This window comes from Acomys russatus, chromosome 4 (genome assembly GCF_903995435.1).
Source record: "Acomys russatus chromosome 4, mAcoRus1.1, whole genome shotgun sequence".
Classification (NCBI taxonomy): Eukaryota; Metazoa; Chordata; class Mammalia; order Rodentia; family Muridae; genus Acomys; species Acomys russatus.
Genome location: NC_067140.1, coordinates 6666613 through 6682043, shown reverse-complemented (window position 1 = coordinate 6682043; position 15431 = coordinate 6666613). Strand labels below are relative to the sequence as shown.

Here is a 15431-nt window from a genome sequence, read left to right as displayed (position 1 = left end):
CCCCCAACAGCATCTTCTCGGCACTCAGGTCATCCCTTCACCCCTAACCTTGGTTATCATTTTCTTCGGCCTTTTCCTGGACTCTCTCTTCATTGATGCCTACTCTTTTCCGTTCCTCCTGCTTTTCCTCTCTTCCCCTCCTCCTGCTCTTTAACCCATGACTTCCACTGTTGTTAAATTCAAATTCTTGTGTGCCTTGCTCCCATCTGCCTCTACAGCCCTTTACAATCCCTGGTCTAGATTTCTAATCAGCTAAAGCTCTTCAGCTGCTTGGCACACTCAGCCCAAATTCTCCATGTAGCCGATCACTCTAGTGCTCAGCTCCGATGTCCTCATGTCTTTTAAAAGCACCTTTTCCAGCCAAACATAATGCCAATCACCTTTAATCCAGCACTTGGGAGGTAAAGGCAGGCGGATCAGAGAAGTTCATTAGCATCCTCAGGTACATAGTGATATCCTGTTTTTAAAAGAAAAGTCCTTTATGAATAAATAGAAAGCTTGGTAACCTGAATTCAACCCCCATAACTAACATAAAGGTGGAAAGAACTGACTCTGACCTCCACACATGTGCTATGGCATAGGAGCCCATATAAACATCATTCCCTCTTCTCTCTCTCTCTCTCTCTCACTCTCTCACTCTCTCTCTCTCTCTCTCACACACACACACACACACACACACACACACACACACACACACACACACAAATAAAAATAAGTAACAGTTTTATTTTATTTTTGTGGTTTTGGTTTATTTATTGTGAAGCAGGAACTATGAAGGACTAGATAACTCTCTTGATGGAGTTCTGCAGTCAACCTTCCCTCATTCAGTTTTGGTCCATTTCAAGCAGCATTTTGTCTGCAGTGAAGTGAGAGCATTCCCCCCCCCCCCCCAGAGGCTAGCTTGCCGCATTTGAAGCCATTACCCAATGGAGATTCTTTGATTATCATCACCATCTTTCACGTAGAGAGAGGTGTTGTCAGAAGCTGACACGCCTCAAGCCAAAAAAGGCCTTAAATTAATAAAAATATCTTTAAGTGCTATTTTCTGCAGGTCTTTGAGCTTTTTAAAGACTATCTATTTCATTTTTACATAATGCATATTTCTATCTGTTTGTCTGTCTGTCTACCTATAATACATCCGAACAGACAAACATTCCTTGTTTTTAGCCATATACTATCTGTTTAACCTAAGAAATAAATTTTTGTGAATTTAGACTAGGATCTGGCATGACTATGAGTTTGATTGACTATTAATTTGTATTACTTAATTGTCTTAAAACGGTTTATAATAGCAGCTTATAAAAGACTAGAAGTAATCTTTGTATCTATAAATGAGTTGCATGTGGACAATACCTTATATGACTTGAAGCTTACATATGTGTGTGTATCAAAATTAACCTTAAATTTGTATAATTACACCAAGATTTATACCAATGAAAACTTTAAATATGTATCTATACAGAATTCTATAGCAATGTATCAAAAATGACCTATTTTTTGAGAATGAAAATGGTTTTATAAAGATCAGATTTAATAACCTACCATTTTCTCCTATTATTTCTATATTTTTTCTATATGATATCTCTATATTCCTCCTCCTTTCTTTTCAACCTCTTCTCCCTTACTTAAGAGAAAGAAAAGGAAAGAGAGACATTCCTGAGTCTAAGATTCTATACCTTGTTTTTTCTCTGATTCAGACAACTAATAACTTACAGCCATCCCCTTTACAACAACAAACATTCACTACCCAAGAAAGCAAGCAAAAGCCTACCCACACCATTCCCTTGGGGAAATGGGGCGTTGTCCTCTTATGTTGCTTCCTGCATATGATATCTTTGGTGGCCCAAAGGAAATTGGGAAAAAATGATTAATTAATCTAACAATAACATTTGTTGTCAAGCCTCTAAATGTTGAGAAATTTCAGGCTTAATTGAAGTCCTGCTTAGAACAGTCTGAAAGGCTGGACCAGTTTAGATGAGCAGCTTTTTTTGAAGCTGGTATTAAAGGTGTACACCACTGTATGTGGCTTAATATCTTTATTTTTTATGTGCATGGATGCTATGCCAGCATTTATGTGTTTGCACCACATGTATTCCTGGTGACCACAGAGTCCAGAAAAGGGCATCAGATGCCATGGAATTGGCTTTACAGATAGTTGTGGACCACCATGTAGGTACTGGGAATCAAATCTGGGTTCTCTGGAAGAGCAGCCCCTGTTCTTAACCCAATGGCTGGGGAAGTGGAGGAAGTGCCAGCTACTCAAGCACGAGGACGCCGTAAAGGCCAAGTGTGCTGGCGCCTGCCTGTAACGCACCACCAGGGACACCAGCAGGAGGACCCCTGTGCTCTCTGTCCATCTAGTCCAGCTGAAATGGTGAGCCCCAGATTCAATAAGAGATCCTGTCTCAAACTAAGGTGAAGAGAGGTAGAAGACACTGGGTATGAAGCTCTGGCCTCCACGTGTGCTCACATGGGTGTATGACCCAGAACATACCCAGATGCACAGGAGAAAGGGGTGGGAGGAAGAAGGAAAATAGTCACCACTTCAGCTTTATGGAGGGTTGCCACGTTCCCAAAACACACAAGAAAACAGGTTACAGCATTTCTGTGTCAAGCTTCTGAAGAGCCAAAAAAGCAACTTCTCTCTGTTGCTTCTAGCCTTCTGGATAGCCTGGATCACATTACACACTTATATATGCACACTGCACGTATAGCCATGACGTCACCATGAGGTGTTGTGGGATATCCATTTTTGCACACTCACCAAGTGATGGCTGATCTTTTTTCTCCCTAATTTTCAACCTTTTCCTATTTTTCTACTACATTTCTTTCTTTTTGTCAGCTACCTTCCAGTTTTTCATAACAAACAGGGTACTAGTCAACATAATTTAAGAATGAAGAGCTGTGTCTACTTTGATAAAATTTTCTTTGCTTAGTGTGTCATAAATTTCTTGGGGCTTTTGTCGTTGTTTGGTTGTTTCTTGAGATAAGGTTTCTCTGCTTGTCTTGGAACTTGTTGTGTAGACCAGGCTGGCCTCCACCTCACAGAGATCTTCCTGCCTCTGCCTCCCAAGTGCTGGTATTAAAGGCATGCCACTATGCCTGGCCCCACATTTTTTGTTTTATTGTTGGTTGTTGTGGCCCTAAGAACGTATTTCTTAGGACGTGCTGTTGGGTCCTAAGAAAGGATAGGCACATGCTATACTACTCAGCCGTGCCCCAGGCCCAATGACTGCACCATGCTTTCCTTTTTCATTACTAGGCAAATAGTTTCAAAATGTGATCTTTAGAAACAGTGCTAGATGAGTTCCATAACCATCTAAGCTGCAAGAGACACCTTTTTTCAAAAAATTAAAAAATAAATTGCCCAGCATGGTGGCAACATGTCTTGAATCCCAGCATTGGGGGAATGGGGGTGGAGGCATGCAGAGACAGGTGCTCTCTGTGAGTTCAAGGCCAGGCTGATCTAGAGTTCAGGGCAGCTAGGGCTGATACACAAAGAAACCCTGTCTAGAAAAACAACAATAACAACAACAACAACAACAACAAATATATATATCAAACCAATGCTGGAATGAACATCTTTATTGCCAAAGCCTCCTCGGTTTTTAGAACGTGTTCACAGGCTAGGTTGCCCTTTGGCTGGATGTATTATATTGATCATGTGAAATGCAAAGCCTGTACAGATCTAGAGGCCTGTGACTCTTTGGCCTCTCTTGAATAGGGGACAGAAGTTTGATTACTCTTCAACAACTTCAATTGAAGGTGACAATGACAGCATTTTTCTTCTCACTAGCTTCCGCTGCAGTTCCAAAGGCTTGGGCATCTAGTGGCTGTGATGGCTTTGCTGTGTGGCGACCCCCAGAAAGAGGTGGCTACGGAGGCTGCAGAGGGAACACACTACCTGCTTCAGATCACCCTGCGACTGAAATGTAAGACACTGCAGGCTGGAGGTGTAATCCAAACTCTAGCACAGCCGTAGGCACCTGCCCTCTTCCTGCCCTCCTTCCCATGGGCTAGAAATAGGTTCTTGGGAGGAAAGTATGTAGTCCGTGGGCAGAGAGGAACGATGCTGGCTGTGGTATTTGAGTAAGAATGGCTCCTGTAGGCTCATATAATTGAATGCTTAGTCACCAGGCAGTGGTACCATTTGAGAAACCTCAGGAGGAAGTGTGTGACTGGGATTGGGTTCTCTCTTTCTTAGCATATGGGTCAAGATGTAGCGCTTAGCTACTTCTTCAGCTCCATGCCTCCATGCTCTTTGCCATGACGATAATGGACTAAGGCCCTGAAACTGTAAGCCAGTCCCTCAGTTATGGGTTCCTTTATAAGAGTTGCCTTGGCCATGGTGTCTCTTCACACAACAGTGACTAAGACACTATCTTCAACATTGGAATTATAACACTGGCTGGGACTTCCTGCCCCCCACCCCATCACCCATCCCTCATGCCCACCATCTGTGAGTCTGCATATATGTGGCCATAAAAACAAATGGGAACATTTGGTTTGGTCAGAAGTAGGAGAGATCCTCACCATCATTTGGGCCGCCATGTTTTATTTATCCCATAACTGTCTATTTAGAGCTGACTTGGGATGCAATAGTGTGCTGGCTACTTTTATGTTAACTTGTTACAAGCTAAAGTTATCTGAGAGGAGGGACCCTCAAATGAGAAAATGCCTCCATAAGATTGGGCTGCAGGCAAGCCTGCAGGGCATTTCTTAATTAACGATTGTGATTGATATGGCAAAGTCCAGGCCATGTGTGTGGTGCCATCCCTGGCTTGGTGGTCCTGGGTTCTATAAGAAGCAGGCTGAGCAAGCCGTTAGGAGCAAGCCAGTAAGCGGCAGCCCTCCATGGCCCCTACAGCAGCTCCTGCCACCAGGTTCCTGCCTGTTTTGAGTTCCTGTCCTGACTTCCTTCAAGGATGAACCCTGAATGATATGGAAGTGAGAGCCAAATAAACCCTCTCCTCGCCAAGTTGCCTTTTTTGGTCATGGTGTTTATCACAGCAATAGAAATCATAGCCAGAGTACAAAGGCCCCAACTCTTTATATCACAGTCTAGTGGGTATCCCAGTGTCAAAAACAAATAAGCATCGTTAAAGTAATATGAAGGAAAATTACAGAAACATGAGTAAGACTCAAATGAGTTGTGGGATTGAGGATAGGCTTTCTGAAGATGATGTGAAGAGGAAAGAGCAATCAAGCAGGTGAACAGGTAGGAAAGGCAGGTAGGGCAACCTCACAGCAAGCACCCTCAGTGTGATAGCAGACAGACGGACAGACAGAGAGGAAGGAGAAGAGATGGAGGGAGGGAGAGAGAGAGAGAGGAGCGAGGAGAGGGGAGGATGAGAGGAGAGGAGCGAGAGAGGCGCGAGAGAGAGAAGAGAGAGAAGAGGGAGAACCAAGTGAGGGCAAGAGAGAGAGAGAGAAGAGAGAAGAGAGAGAGAGAAGAGGAGAGCAAGAGGAGAGAAGGAAGAAGTGGGCAAGAGAGATAGAGGGGCAGGGGAAACCTTAGAAAGAGAAAAAACTAGTACTAGGGATTGAGGGAGCCAGGAGGGTCAGTATAGGCTTTGAACAAATTCCTAAGGAATACTGGGCTGGTTTGGTTTGGTTTGGGATTTGGGTTTGTTTGTTTGTTTGTTTGTTTGTTTTGATACAGGGCCTCACTGTGTAGCTCTGGCTGTCCTGGAACTCACTATGAAGGCCATGCTGGCCTGAAAGTCATTGGGATTCCCCTGCCTCTGCTTCCCCAGTGCTGGGATTAAAAGAATGTGCCCCCATGCCAAACTAGGAATACTGGCTTTTATCTAACTGAAAGAAATCCTCCTGTAGTCCAGTTTGAGTTCACTTTGGGATATTTGGGCAGCCAGAGACATAATAGTTCAATTATTGACTCAACAACAAATATTTACAATGTCCTGTCTAGCAATATGAAGTTACATTAAAACATGGTGGCACACAACTTTAATCCTAGCACTGAGGAGGCAGAGGAAGTGGATCCCTGTAACTTTGAGGCCATCCTGGTCTACAATAGTAAGTTCCAGGATAGCCAGGACTGTGTAGAGAGATCCTGTCTCAAAAGAACAAAACATAGGCAACAGGGCATCATGAAGAGAGTAGGCAACTCAACAGCCAGCACATTTTGGTGTGCAGGAAGGTCTGTGATCAGCAAGTGTTTGGCAGTATTTCAACCTCACAGGAATCCCACAAAACAACTCTCCAGTGAGGTAGTACTGTAGCCTTCCAATTTGAACTGAGCAAATCACTCCAAATCTTTGCTCTTACAAAAACCCTTTTCATTTCCCTTTGACTGTTTGTATAAACCCTTTACAGGGATGAGGGCAGGACCTGCCTGCAGATTTAATTAATTCATTCAAGCGAAGAACAGGGATTGTCTGCACACTGGAGATCAGAAAGATTTACAAAGCGAGTAAGAAAGAAATGAAGCAGCGCGTAACCATGCTCCGTTCTCGTCCTAGACACCATACAGGACAGAAGCAGTGGCAGGGCCTTGAGAGATGCTCTGAGAAGATGCAGGGAGCTGTTGGAGCACTACAGCGTCAAATGCTTCTACTGCTGTCCCTTCAAAATCATCCAGGTAACTAGAGAGGTTAGACACACCCAAACAGACAGCTCGAAGTGCTGGCAGGATGGGAATAAGCCGCAGGTCTTGTTTGTTCATGGAACTGTGAGATGGTAAAAGTCACATTGGAAACTTCTTTTTGGTTCTTATAAAACCAACGACAGAGATTGCTCAGGGAATGTGCTCTGTAAATGCTTTGTGTGCAAGTAACACACCATGTGCATGACTTTACGCACCAGGTTTCTTTCTTCTCTCTCTCCCCCGCCCCTCTCGTGTGTGTGTGTGTGTGTGTGTGTGTGTGTGTGTATATGTGTGCGCGCCTTTTTGAGATAGGGTCTCACTATGTATCCCTGGCTAACCTGGAGCTCAGTGTCATCCATGCTGTCTTAGAACTCACAGCAATCGAGTGATCGGCCTGTGTCTGCCTCTGACATGCTGAGATGAAAGGCTTCCCATGTTTTCATAGTTTAGTGGTTTGCGTCATCTTCCCGAGGAGGCCAGTGACTTCACCTGGCTCTGGTGAACTCTCACTGAACACCAACCAGCTGCTTGCTCATGTGAACCTTCCACATAGAGAAGCTTCAAGAGAGAATGGTTGAGCCAATGAGCAATGTGCTCTTAACTGTAGCTGTTCATTACTCAACAAAGCCTTGTGCATTTGCTAGATTGCTTAGGGATAAGGGTGAACAAAGGAAACCTGTAAGGCTGGGGGATGGCTCAGTACAGGGCCTGCAGTGCCAGAATGAAGACATGAGTTCCACCCCCAGTGACCACATTTAAAAGCAAAGCAAAACAAAACAAAAGCTGGGCACAGCTGTGTGCTGCTGTAATTCCAGCTCTGAGGAGACAGGCACAGGAGGGTCCCTAGGGTTTGTTGGCCAGCTAGTCTAGGAGAATCAGAGAACTCCAGCTTTAGTAAGGGACCCTGCCTCAAAAAAATAAGATGGAGGGACTGGAGACATGGCTCAGCAACTAAGAGCACTGGCTGTTCTTCCAGAGAACTTGGGTTCAATTCCCTGCAACCACATGGCAGCTCACAACAGTCTGTAGCTCTAGGTCTAGGGAACCTGACACCCTCACACAGACATACATGCAGGGAAAACACCAGTACATATACAATAAAATATATATAAATTACTAAAAATTATAAGATGGACTGTAATGGGGGTTGGCATTGTGATAGGCCTCTGGGCTACACATGTGCACGCCCTGATGCATTCATACCTGCACATACATGTGTGCATATATACATGAACACAAACACACAGTGTAGGACACGTATAAATCTTACTCACGTACGGTCTACAGTACCAGATGGTTCAGTCTAGGTATCAGTTTCTCCATCTATCGAGGGAATCTACATGCTGGATAACTCCCTTGTCGTAAGGGATAAGTGGAATGATGGTGGACAATGGCTGGGTAACTACTGCCTGTCACGTTGAGGACTCCATACACTGCCCAGTGCAGCAAGAGGCAGGGCGACACATCATGTTAGTGTGCTGTCTCCCTACAAAGCATTTTAGTCATATGAAGGTAGCTCTCAGCTCTCCGTGACTGGATTTTCCTTCAGTGCACCTATAGAGTGTGACTTCTCAGGGTTTCAGAACAAGGCTTCTCTCTAGGAGTCAGAGCGGGGTAAAAGGTGTGCGTAGTCTTTCGCTGTGGCTTTGGATGCTTCCACTTTTCATTTTGGTAAATGTATTAGTCAGGGGGTCCCTCGAGGGACAGAACTTAGAGAATGAGTCTATGTGAGTGACTTACTAGAGTGGCTTACAGGCTGTGGTCCAGCTGGTCCAGCAATGGCTGTCTACCAACAGAAAGTCCAGGAATCAGTAGCTGTTCAGTGATGAGAGGCTGGATGTCTCAGCTGGTCTTCAGAGTGCGCTAGAATTCTGAAGAAGTGGGCTCTGGTGCCAGGGAAGGAATGGACTTGCTAGTGAGAGTGAGAGAAGCAGGCACACAGAGAGCTTCCTCCTTCATGTCCTCATATAGGCTGCCAGCAGAGGGCGTGGATCTTCCCACTTCAGAAGATCCAGATTAAGAGTGGGTCAGGCTGGGCACTGGTGGTGCATGCTTTTAATCCCAGCACTAGGGAGGCAGAGACAGGGGGATCACGCTAAGTTTGAGGCCAGGCTGGTCTACAAAGTTAGTCCAGGACAGCCAAAGCTACATAGAGAAACCCTGTCTCGGAAAAACAAAGAAACAAACAAACAAAAAAGTGGGTCTTCCTGCTTCAAATGATTTAATTAAGAAAAAAAATACTTGGCCTTCAAGAAAGCCCAGGCTGATCACCTCAGCTGCCATCCAGGTCCACATCCGGTGCTTTGAGTTGGGGCACCCCAACATCTACTGCATCTACACAAGCTACTGGAGCACGTGGACAGGCCAGTCCTGTAGCACTGGCTTTGTTACTGGGCAGGGCCAGTCCTATTCCTGCCAGCGGGCCTCCCCTGGCTGCAGCCCACGTTGCTTGCCCTGCTGGGAGAGGGACACTGAAGGGCAGCGGTGCTGCCTGCAGACTACAAGCATAAAGGTCAAGCCCAGTGGGGCCTCAGGGTGATTAACATTGGGGATTGGGAGGTGGGCAGCAGCCTGGAGCCTTACCATAAGATCACCCTGACTCCTGGCATCAGCAGGATAGCCAGGACTAGACTTGGTGATGGTCCAGGATTAATGGTGTATCAAAAACCAGAAACCAGACCAACAACTTGAATGAATGAATATTTGTTGCAATGAATATTTGTATATATAACTGTTTGGGCAAAAAACCATACACTGTGTGATACACTGCAGCTTCTAGTAGCAGCACATGAATGAATGTGAACAGATATGAGATAGAGAGGTGGGAAAGATGGAGGAAAGGAGTGGTAGGTTTGACATGGCTGTAGTGGCAGGTGTGAGAGAAGGCCGTGGTCATGGGGAACACGTTGCCCAGTAGGGTCAGCAGGGTGCTGTGCCACAGCCTGGAGCTTTTAAAAACTCGGGCACATGAACTCGATGCCCAGCCAATCGTCCTGGCTCTGAGCAACAACAGGATGTCCAAGATGAAGAAGGGTTTATTTACTGGATTGGACCTCTTCAAAAGACCTTGATGGCCCATGGTGCAACCGGAGGCCATATTAGTATCTGTGCCCCATGTTGCTGCTCCCTCTCCCTCCCCCTCGCTATGTCCCTCTCCCTGCTCCTCCCCAACTCCCTCTCCCTCCCCTTCCCTGTCTCCCTCTCTCAATGCTGGAATGCTGGACCTCACACATCCTAGGCAAACACTGTGTGATATTCTCAGCCCATAACACAGATCTCGAAAGTTCAGTGTTCCTAAATTGTTGCAGGTCTTTGAAGTTTTCCTTGATTCTCAAGAGCTCAGCCAGTTCATAATGACTATTTTGGACAGCCTGAGAAGCCTGCCACATCCCTGTATCCAGCAGACAGCAGGAGAGTTGCTGATAACTTTGGTGAAAAGTGCAGAGGCCCGATTTGAGAAGGTAAAAGCACAGGGCCATTTTCTGGCTTTGAAACAGCAGCAAGCCCTGTCCTGTCCTGCAGCCAGGGAGGTCCAGCTGCCATTTGTACTCAGCTGAGAACAGGCACTAGCAGGGACAGGACCAAAGCTGCCTCCTGCTGCCCACAAACATTCCTCCATTCAGTAAGCCTGTACTTACCAGCCCCTAGACCAAACAAAGGCCTGGGGAAGGAGCTCAGTGGTAGAGTGTTCACTTTTCAAGCATGAGGACCTGGGTTCAGATCCCTGCACGCATGTAAAAATCCATGCATGGGCATGAGCATCTGTAACTCTAGTGCAGGGAGGCAGAGCTAGGCAAATACAGCAGGGCAAGCTCAAACAGCGAAGTCCAGGTTGATTGGAGAGATTGTGTCTGAAAAAAATAGAGAAGTGATCAAGAAAGACATCTTTACGCTAGAGACATGGCTCAGCCATTAAAGGCTTGGTTCACATCCAAAAATCTTAAGAAAGAAATCTTTGACATCGATGTCTGGCCTCCACAAGTTCACACATGGGTATGTGCTCACGCAGATATATACACACACCTAAACACACACCCCCTCTCTGTGCCTCCCTGCCTCACTGCCCCCCCCCCCGTGTGTGTGTGTGTGTGTGTGTGTGTGTGTGTGTGTGTGTGTGTGTGTGTTCACCAAAGAACAGGATTTCTCTGGGGAGATGTGACTGATGAGTATAAGGGTAGAGTTCAGTGAAAAGTCTGATTCGGATGAATTATAGCTGTCAAGTTTAGACAGAAGACAGCTAGATGGGACTCAGAACGAGGTTTCCCAACATCAAGAGGATTTATAGAAATGTGTTTAACACTCATGTCTCAAGAAATAATCAAGGGGGCTGGGGAGATGGCTCAGTGGTTAAGAACACTGGCTGCTCTTCCAGAGGCCCTGAGTTCAATTCCCAGCAACCACATGGTGGCTCACAACCATCTGTAACGAGATCTGGTGCCATCTTCTGGTGAGCAGACAGAACACTGTATACATAATAAATAAATAAAATTTAAAAAAAAAAAAAAAGAGAGAGAAAGAAAGAAAAAGAAATGATCAAGGGGGCTGGAGAGATGGTTCAGTCGTTAAGAGCAATGGCTCTTCTTCCAGAGGACCCAGGTTCAATTCCTAGCACCCACATGGCAGCTCACAACTGTCTGTAACTCCAGTTCCAGATGATCTGATTTCCTCACACATGTAGGCAAAACACAAATGTATACAAAATAAAAATAAATAAATTTTTTTAAAAAAAAAAAGAAATGACCAAGGAAAGAAATAATTTAATTTTATCATCTAAAATACCAAAGGACAGAACAGGGGCCAGTGAGCTGGCTCCATGAGTCAGTGATTGCTCCACAGGCCTGGTGACCTGAGTTCAGTGGTGGAAAGAAAGGACAGAGTTGTCCTCTGACCTCCATATATACACACCATGGTGTGTGCACCTACCTTTTACACACACAGCAACAATAATTCTCTCTAATGAACAGGACAGAGCTGGGTGAGGTGTTGAATACCTATCATCCCAGCACTTGGAAGGCAGAGACAAGAAGATCAAAGGGGTCAGGCTGGTTTGGGCTAAACAGTGAGTTCCTGCTCAGGCTATGCTACTAGGCAAAACTTTGTCCTAAAAATATTTAATTAGGGCTGGAGAGATGGCTCAGAGGTTAACAGCACTGGCTCTTCCAGAGGTCCGCAGTTCAATTCCCAGCAACCACATGGTGGCTCACAACCATCCAGAATGAGATGTGGTGCCCTCTTCTGACCTGCAGGCATATGTGCAGGCAGAGTACTGTATAAATTTTAAAAAATGTAATTAATTGACTATCTTAATTAAACATAGAAGGATACAAAAACAGCTAAAAATGTAAGTATAGTTATTTCTGAGGAAGAGAGCAAGATTTGAAGAGCTGTTGGCATTTTTTCTTTTCTTTTTTTTTTTTTTTTTTTGCTTTTGTTTGTTTGTTTGTTTGTTTTGTTTTGTTTTTCAAGACAGGGCTGTCCTGAACCCACTTTGTAGAACAGGCTGGCCTCAAACTCACAGAGATCCACTTGCTTCTGCCTCCTGAGTGCTGCAATTAAACACCCAGTGCCCCTAGCATTTTAAACTACACTTTGTTTGTTTGTTTGTTTGTCTTTTGGTTTTTCGAAACAGGTCTCTCTGTGCTAGCCTTGGCTGTCCTGGACTTGCTTCGTAGACCAGGCTGGCCTCGAACTCACAGCAATCTGCCTGCCTCTGCCTCCCGAGTGCTCGGGTTAAAGACATGTGCTACCATGCCCGGTTATACTTTTTTGTTTTGTTTTGTTTTGTTTTGTTTTTCAAGAGTGAAATTGCTCTGCCAGGCAGAGCAACACTTAGGAAGGCAGAGGCAGGTGGAGCTCTGTGAGTTTGAGGCCAGCTTGGTCTACAAAGCAGGTACAGGGCACCCAGGACTACACAGAAAAACCCTGACTTAAAAACAAAAAAAAGAATGAAAGTGCTCTGTGAAGTGGCACTTGTCCCAGGTTCAATTCACAGTACTGCAACAATCTCAAAAAAGAAAGCCATTTAAAAATGGTAAGAACCCATTTTTTAAAAAAACCTATGAAAATAGCAAAGACATCCAGGGCATGGTGGCACACCCCTTCAATTCCAAGACACAAGAGGCAGAGGCAGTGGATCTCTGAATCTGAGGCCAGCCGGGTCTACAAAAAGAGTTCCAGGATGCCCAGGCCACACAGAGAATCCTTGTCTTAAAAAACCAAAAAGACAGAAAACAGCCACCATGTGGTTGCTGAGAAGGGCAGTCAGACGGCTCCTGGATGGTTCAGGACCCTTCAGGAGCTAGAAAGGCCAACTGTAAGAAGCCTTTCCAAAGGATTGATTGCCTTGTGTCATAATGGTATATTTGTTAAAATGCTTATCTGACATGCATGCTCTTACTATGAAGTGATTGACTGTATTAAATAATTACAATAAATAAGCATTCTTAAATATGTTTAGGAAACCTGGACACAGTATATTTGCTATGCTGGGCTCACTGACTTACAGAACTAGCCAGGACCATGGGTCCTTTTTTTTTTTTTTTAACCTTTTCCGTCCATGAGGTCATGAGGCAGGTGCAGCTGAGACTTCATGAGAAAGACAGAGATGACAATCCAGAAAGATGATGCTTCCCTTCTTGTCCCTTTGTTGAGGGCAGAAATATCTCCCACAATACCCAAGTAGGTTCCCCTTCATGTTCCTGTGGCTGGGCCCAGCTTCACCAGTGCTTCCTGCACCTGCTGGGGTGACAGCCACTGTATGCAGGTGCACAGCCAAGCAGAGGGAGAACTGGACCAAAGCCAGGATTTCGCTTCCTGAAAGACCTGAGGGCAGTGGGTGCGGCCTCCCTTGCTATCACGTGACATTTTTGTTAGCTTTGTTTAAAAAAATCACTGTGTAATGATTGTCAAAAACCAGAAAAAATACAGGAGGGAAAAAAAGCCCGTGTCTGCATTTCTCGGCGATACAGCTGACAGCTCTGTTTACATCCTTCCAAATCTTTCATTTCCTTCTTTCTTCCCTTGCTGTGTTTTTTCTCTCTGTGGTGCTGCACTGAGGCCAGGCCTTGTGCATGCCAACAAGCATTCTACACCCAGCACTACAGCACTTCCTTCCTGTTATCACCCCTCCCACCTCGCTCACTCACCAACTCACCCCTAGTACTGAGAATCAGATATCAAAGCCAGGCCCTCATCTGTGCTAAACACTCTACAACTGAATTTCAGCTCCACCCGTCCAGATATTTGTGTGTACATACATTCATATAGACTTTTTTTTTTTTAAACAGGGTATCTCAACATAGCCCTGGCTGTCTGGACTAACTTCATAGGCCAGGCTGGCCTCCAACTCAGAGATCCACCTGCCTCTGCCTCCCGAGTGCTGGGACTAACAGCATGCTCCACCAGTGCCCAGCAGATGATTGGAAAGTTTTAAGTGTTGTCTCCGCAGTGATAAGGACCAAGTCCTGGTCCCCATACATGTGAAGCAAGCCCTTCAGCAGTACACGGGAACCTTTAACATCCTAAACTTTTCCAACTCAAAAATATTTTGTCTTTGATCATCTCAGGACCTCTGAGAAGTGGCTACAAATGCTCTCTAGTTGTCCTGCAGGATTAAGGTCTTAGTGATGTCCATTTTCCTCTTCAGGTGCCAGAAATAATAGGCGTTATCTGTGCCCGGCTGTCAATAATCACGCTGCCTAGTGTCCGGCAACAAATCACAAGTACTGTGAGTTTGTTTCTCTCCAGTCCTAAGTACACAGATGTAGTGCTCAGCCACCTCCTATGCCATCCAGTGCCATATGACAGGTAATAGAACCCTGTACAGCTTCTGCATCAAACTGGGCCCACAGCCCACCTCTCAGTACAGGGACACGTGGTTGCTAGTGAGATGCCTGTAGAGGAGTTTGATTCAGTAGGTCCCTATAGGGCAAGTGGACTGGATTCTTCAAAAAAGAGTAATGAAAAAAAGAGAGGAGCCAACTGGTGAGAAGCAACAAAACAGTACGACCCAGTACAGTGTAAGACTTTGGTTGGTTCTGTAATAGAAACAAAAGCTGTAAATGAAAATGGCATCTGTACTTGATTTGTTTCTAGAAGGGTGTGAGGGTTGAGATAGTGTCTTACTATGCTCCTCGCTGGCCTGGAATTCACTATGTAGACAAGGCTGTCCTGAAATTCACATACGCGCTGGGATTATAGGCATGTTGCCACCACACCTGGCTCGAGTAGATTCTTTTTTTTTTTTTTTAAAGATTTATTTATTTATTATGTATACAGTGCTTCGCCTGCATGTATGCCTCCACACAAGAAGAGGGCATTATGTCACATTATAAATGGTTATGAGCCACCATGTGGTTGCTGGGAATTGAACTCAGGACCTCTGGAAGAGCAGCCAGTGCTCTTAACCCCTGAGCCATCTCTCCAGCCCTCTAGTAAATTCTTAAATTAATATTTACTTATGTGTAAAGAATTACTGTTTATGCAGCAGGATATCTCAGTTGTAAGAAGATAGAGGCTAAAGCATGCACGTATTTTCAGCACTTGGGAATCTGAGGCAGGAGGATGCAGAGTTCAGGCCAGCCTGGCCTGCATAGCGAGAGCCTGTCATATAGATAGAGAGATAGACAGCTAGCTACTAAAGTTGTTTAGGGGCAAAATCTATGATGCTGACATCTCACTTGCAGAATGCATTCAAGCACGATTTTGCCCCAAATAAATGCATCCATAAAAAAGAAAGTCTAAGTATATACATGGGGAAGAATGGGGTCCTACAGAGGAGTGTTTTGTTTTGTTTTAGCTGTTTTTACAGTGGTCGCTCTAAGCC

At 45.1% G+C, this 15431-nt stretch overlaps 1 protein-coding gene across 1 annotated transcript in view; it reads left to right on the top strand.

Annotated features, from left to right (window-relative positions):
• Mroh8 (maestro heat like repeat family member 8) overlaps positions 1–15431 on the top strand; it is a 70771-nt gene that overhangs the window by 34287 nt on the left and 21053 nt on the right. The window contains exons 9-12 of the mRNA XM_051143664.1: positions 3797–3932; positions 6483–6601; positions 9916–10068; positions 14253–14413. Of these exons, the coding sequence (XP_050999621.1) occupies positions 3797–3932; positions 6483–6601; positions 9916–10068; positions 14253–14413 (569 nt within the window). The remainder of the gene's footprint in view (positions 1–3796; positions 3933–6482; positions 6602–9915; positions 10069–14252; positions 14414–15431) is intronic.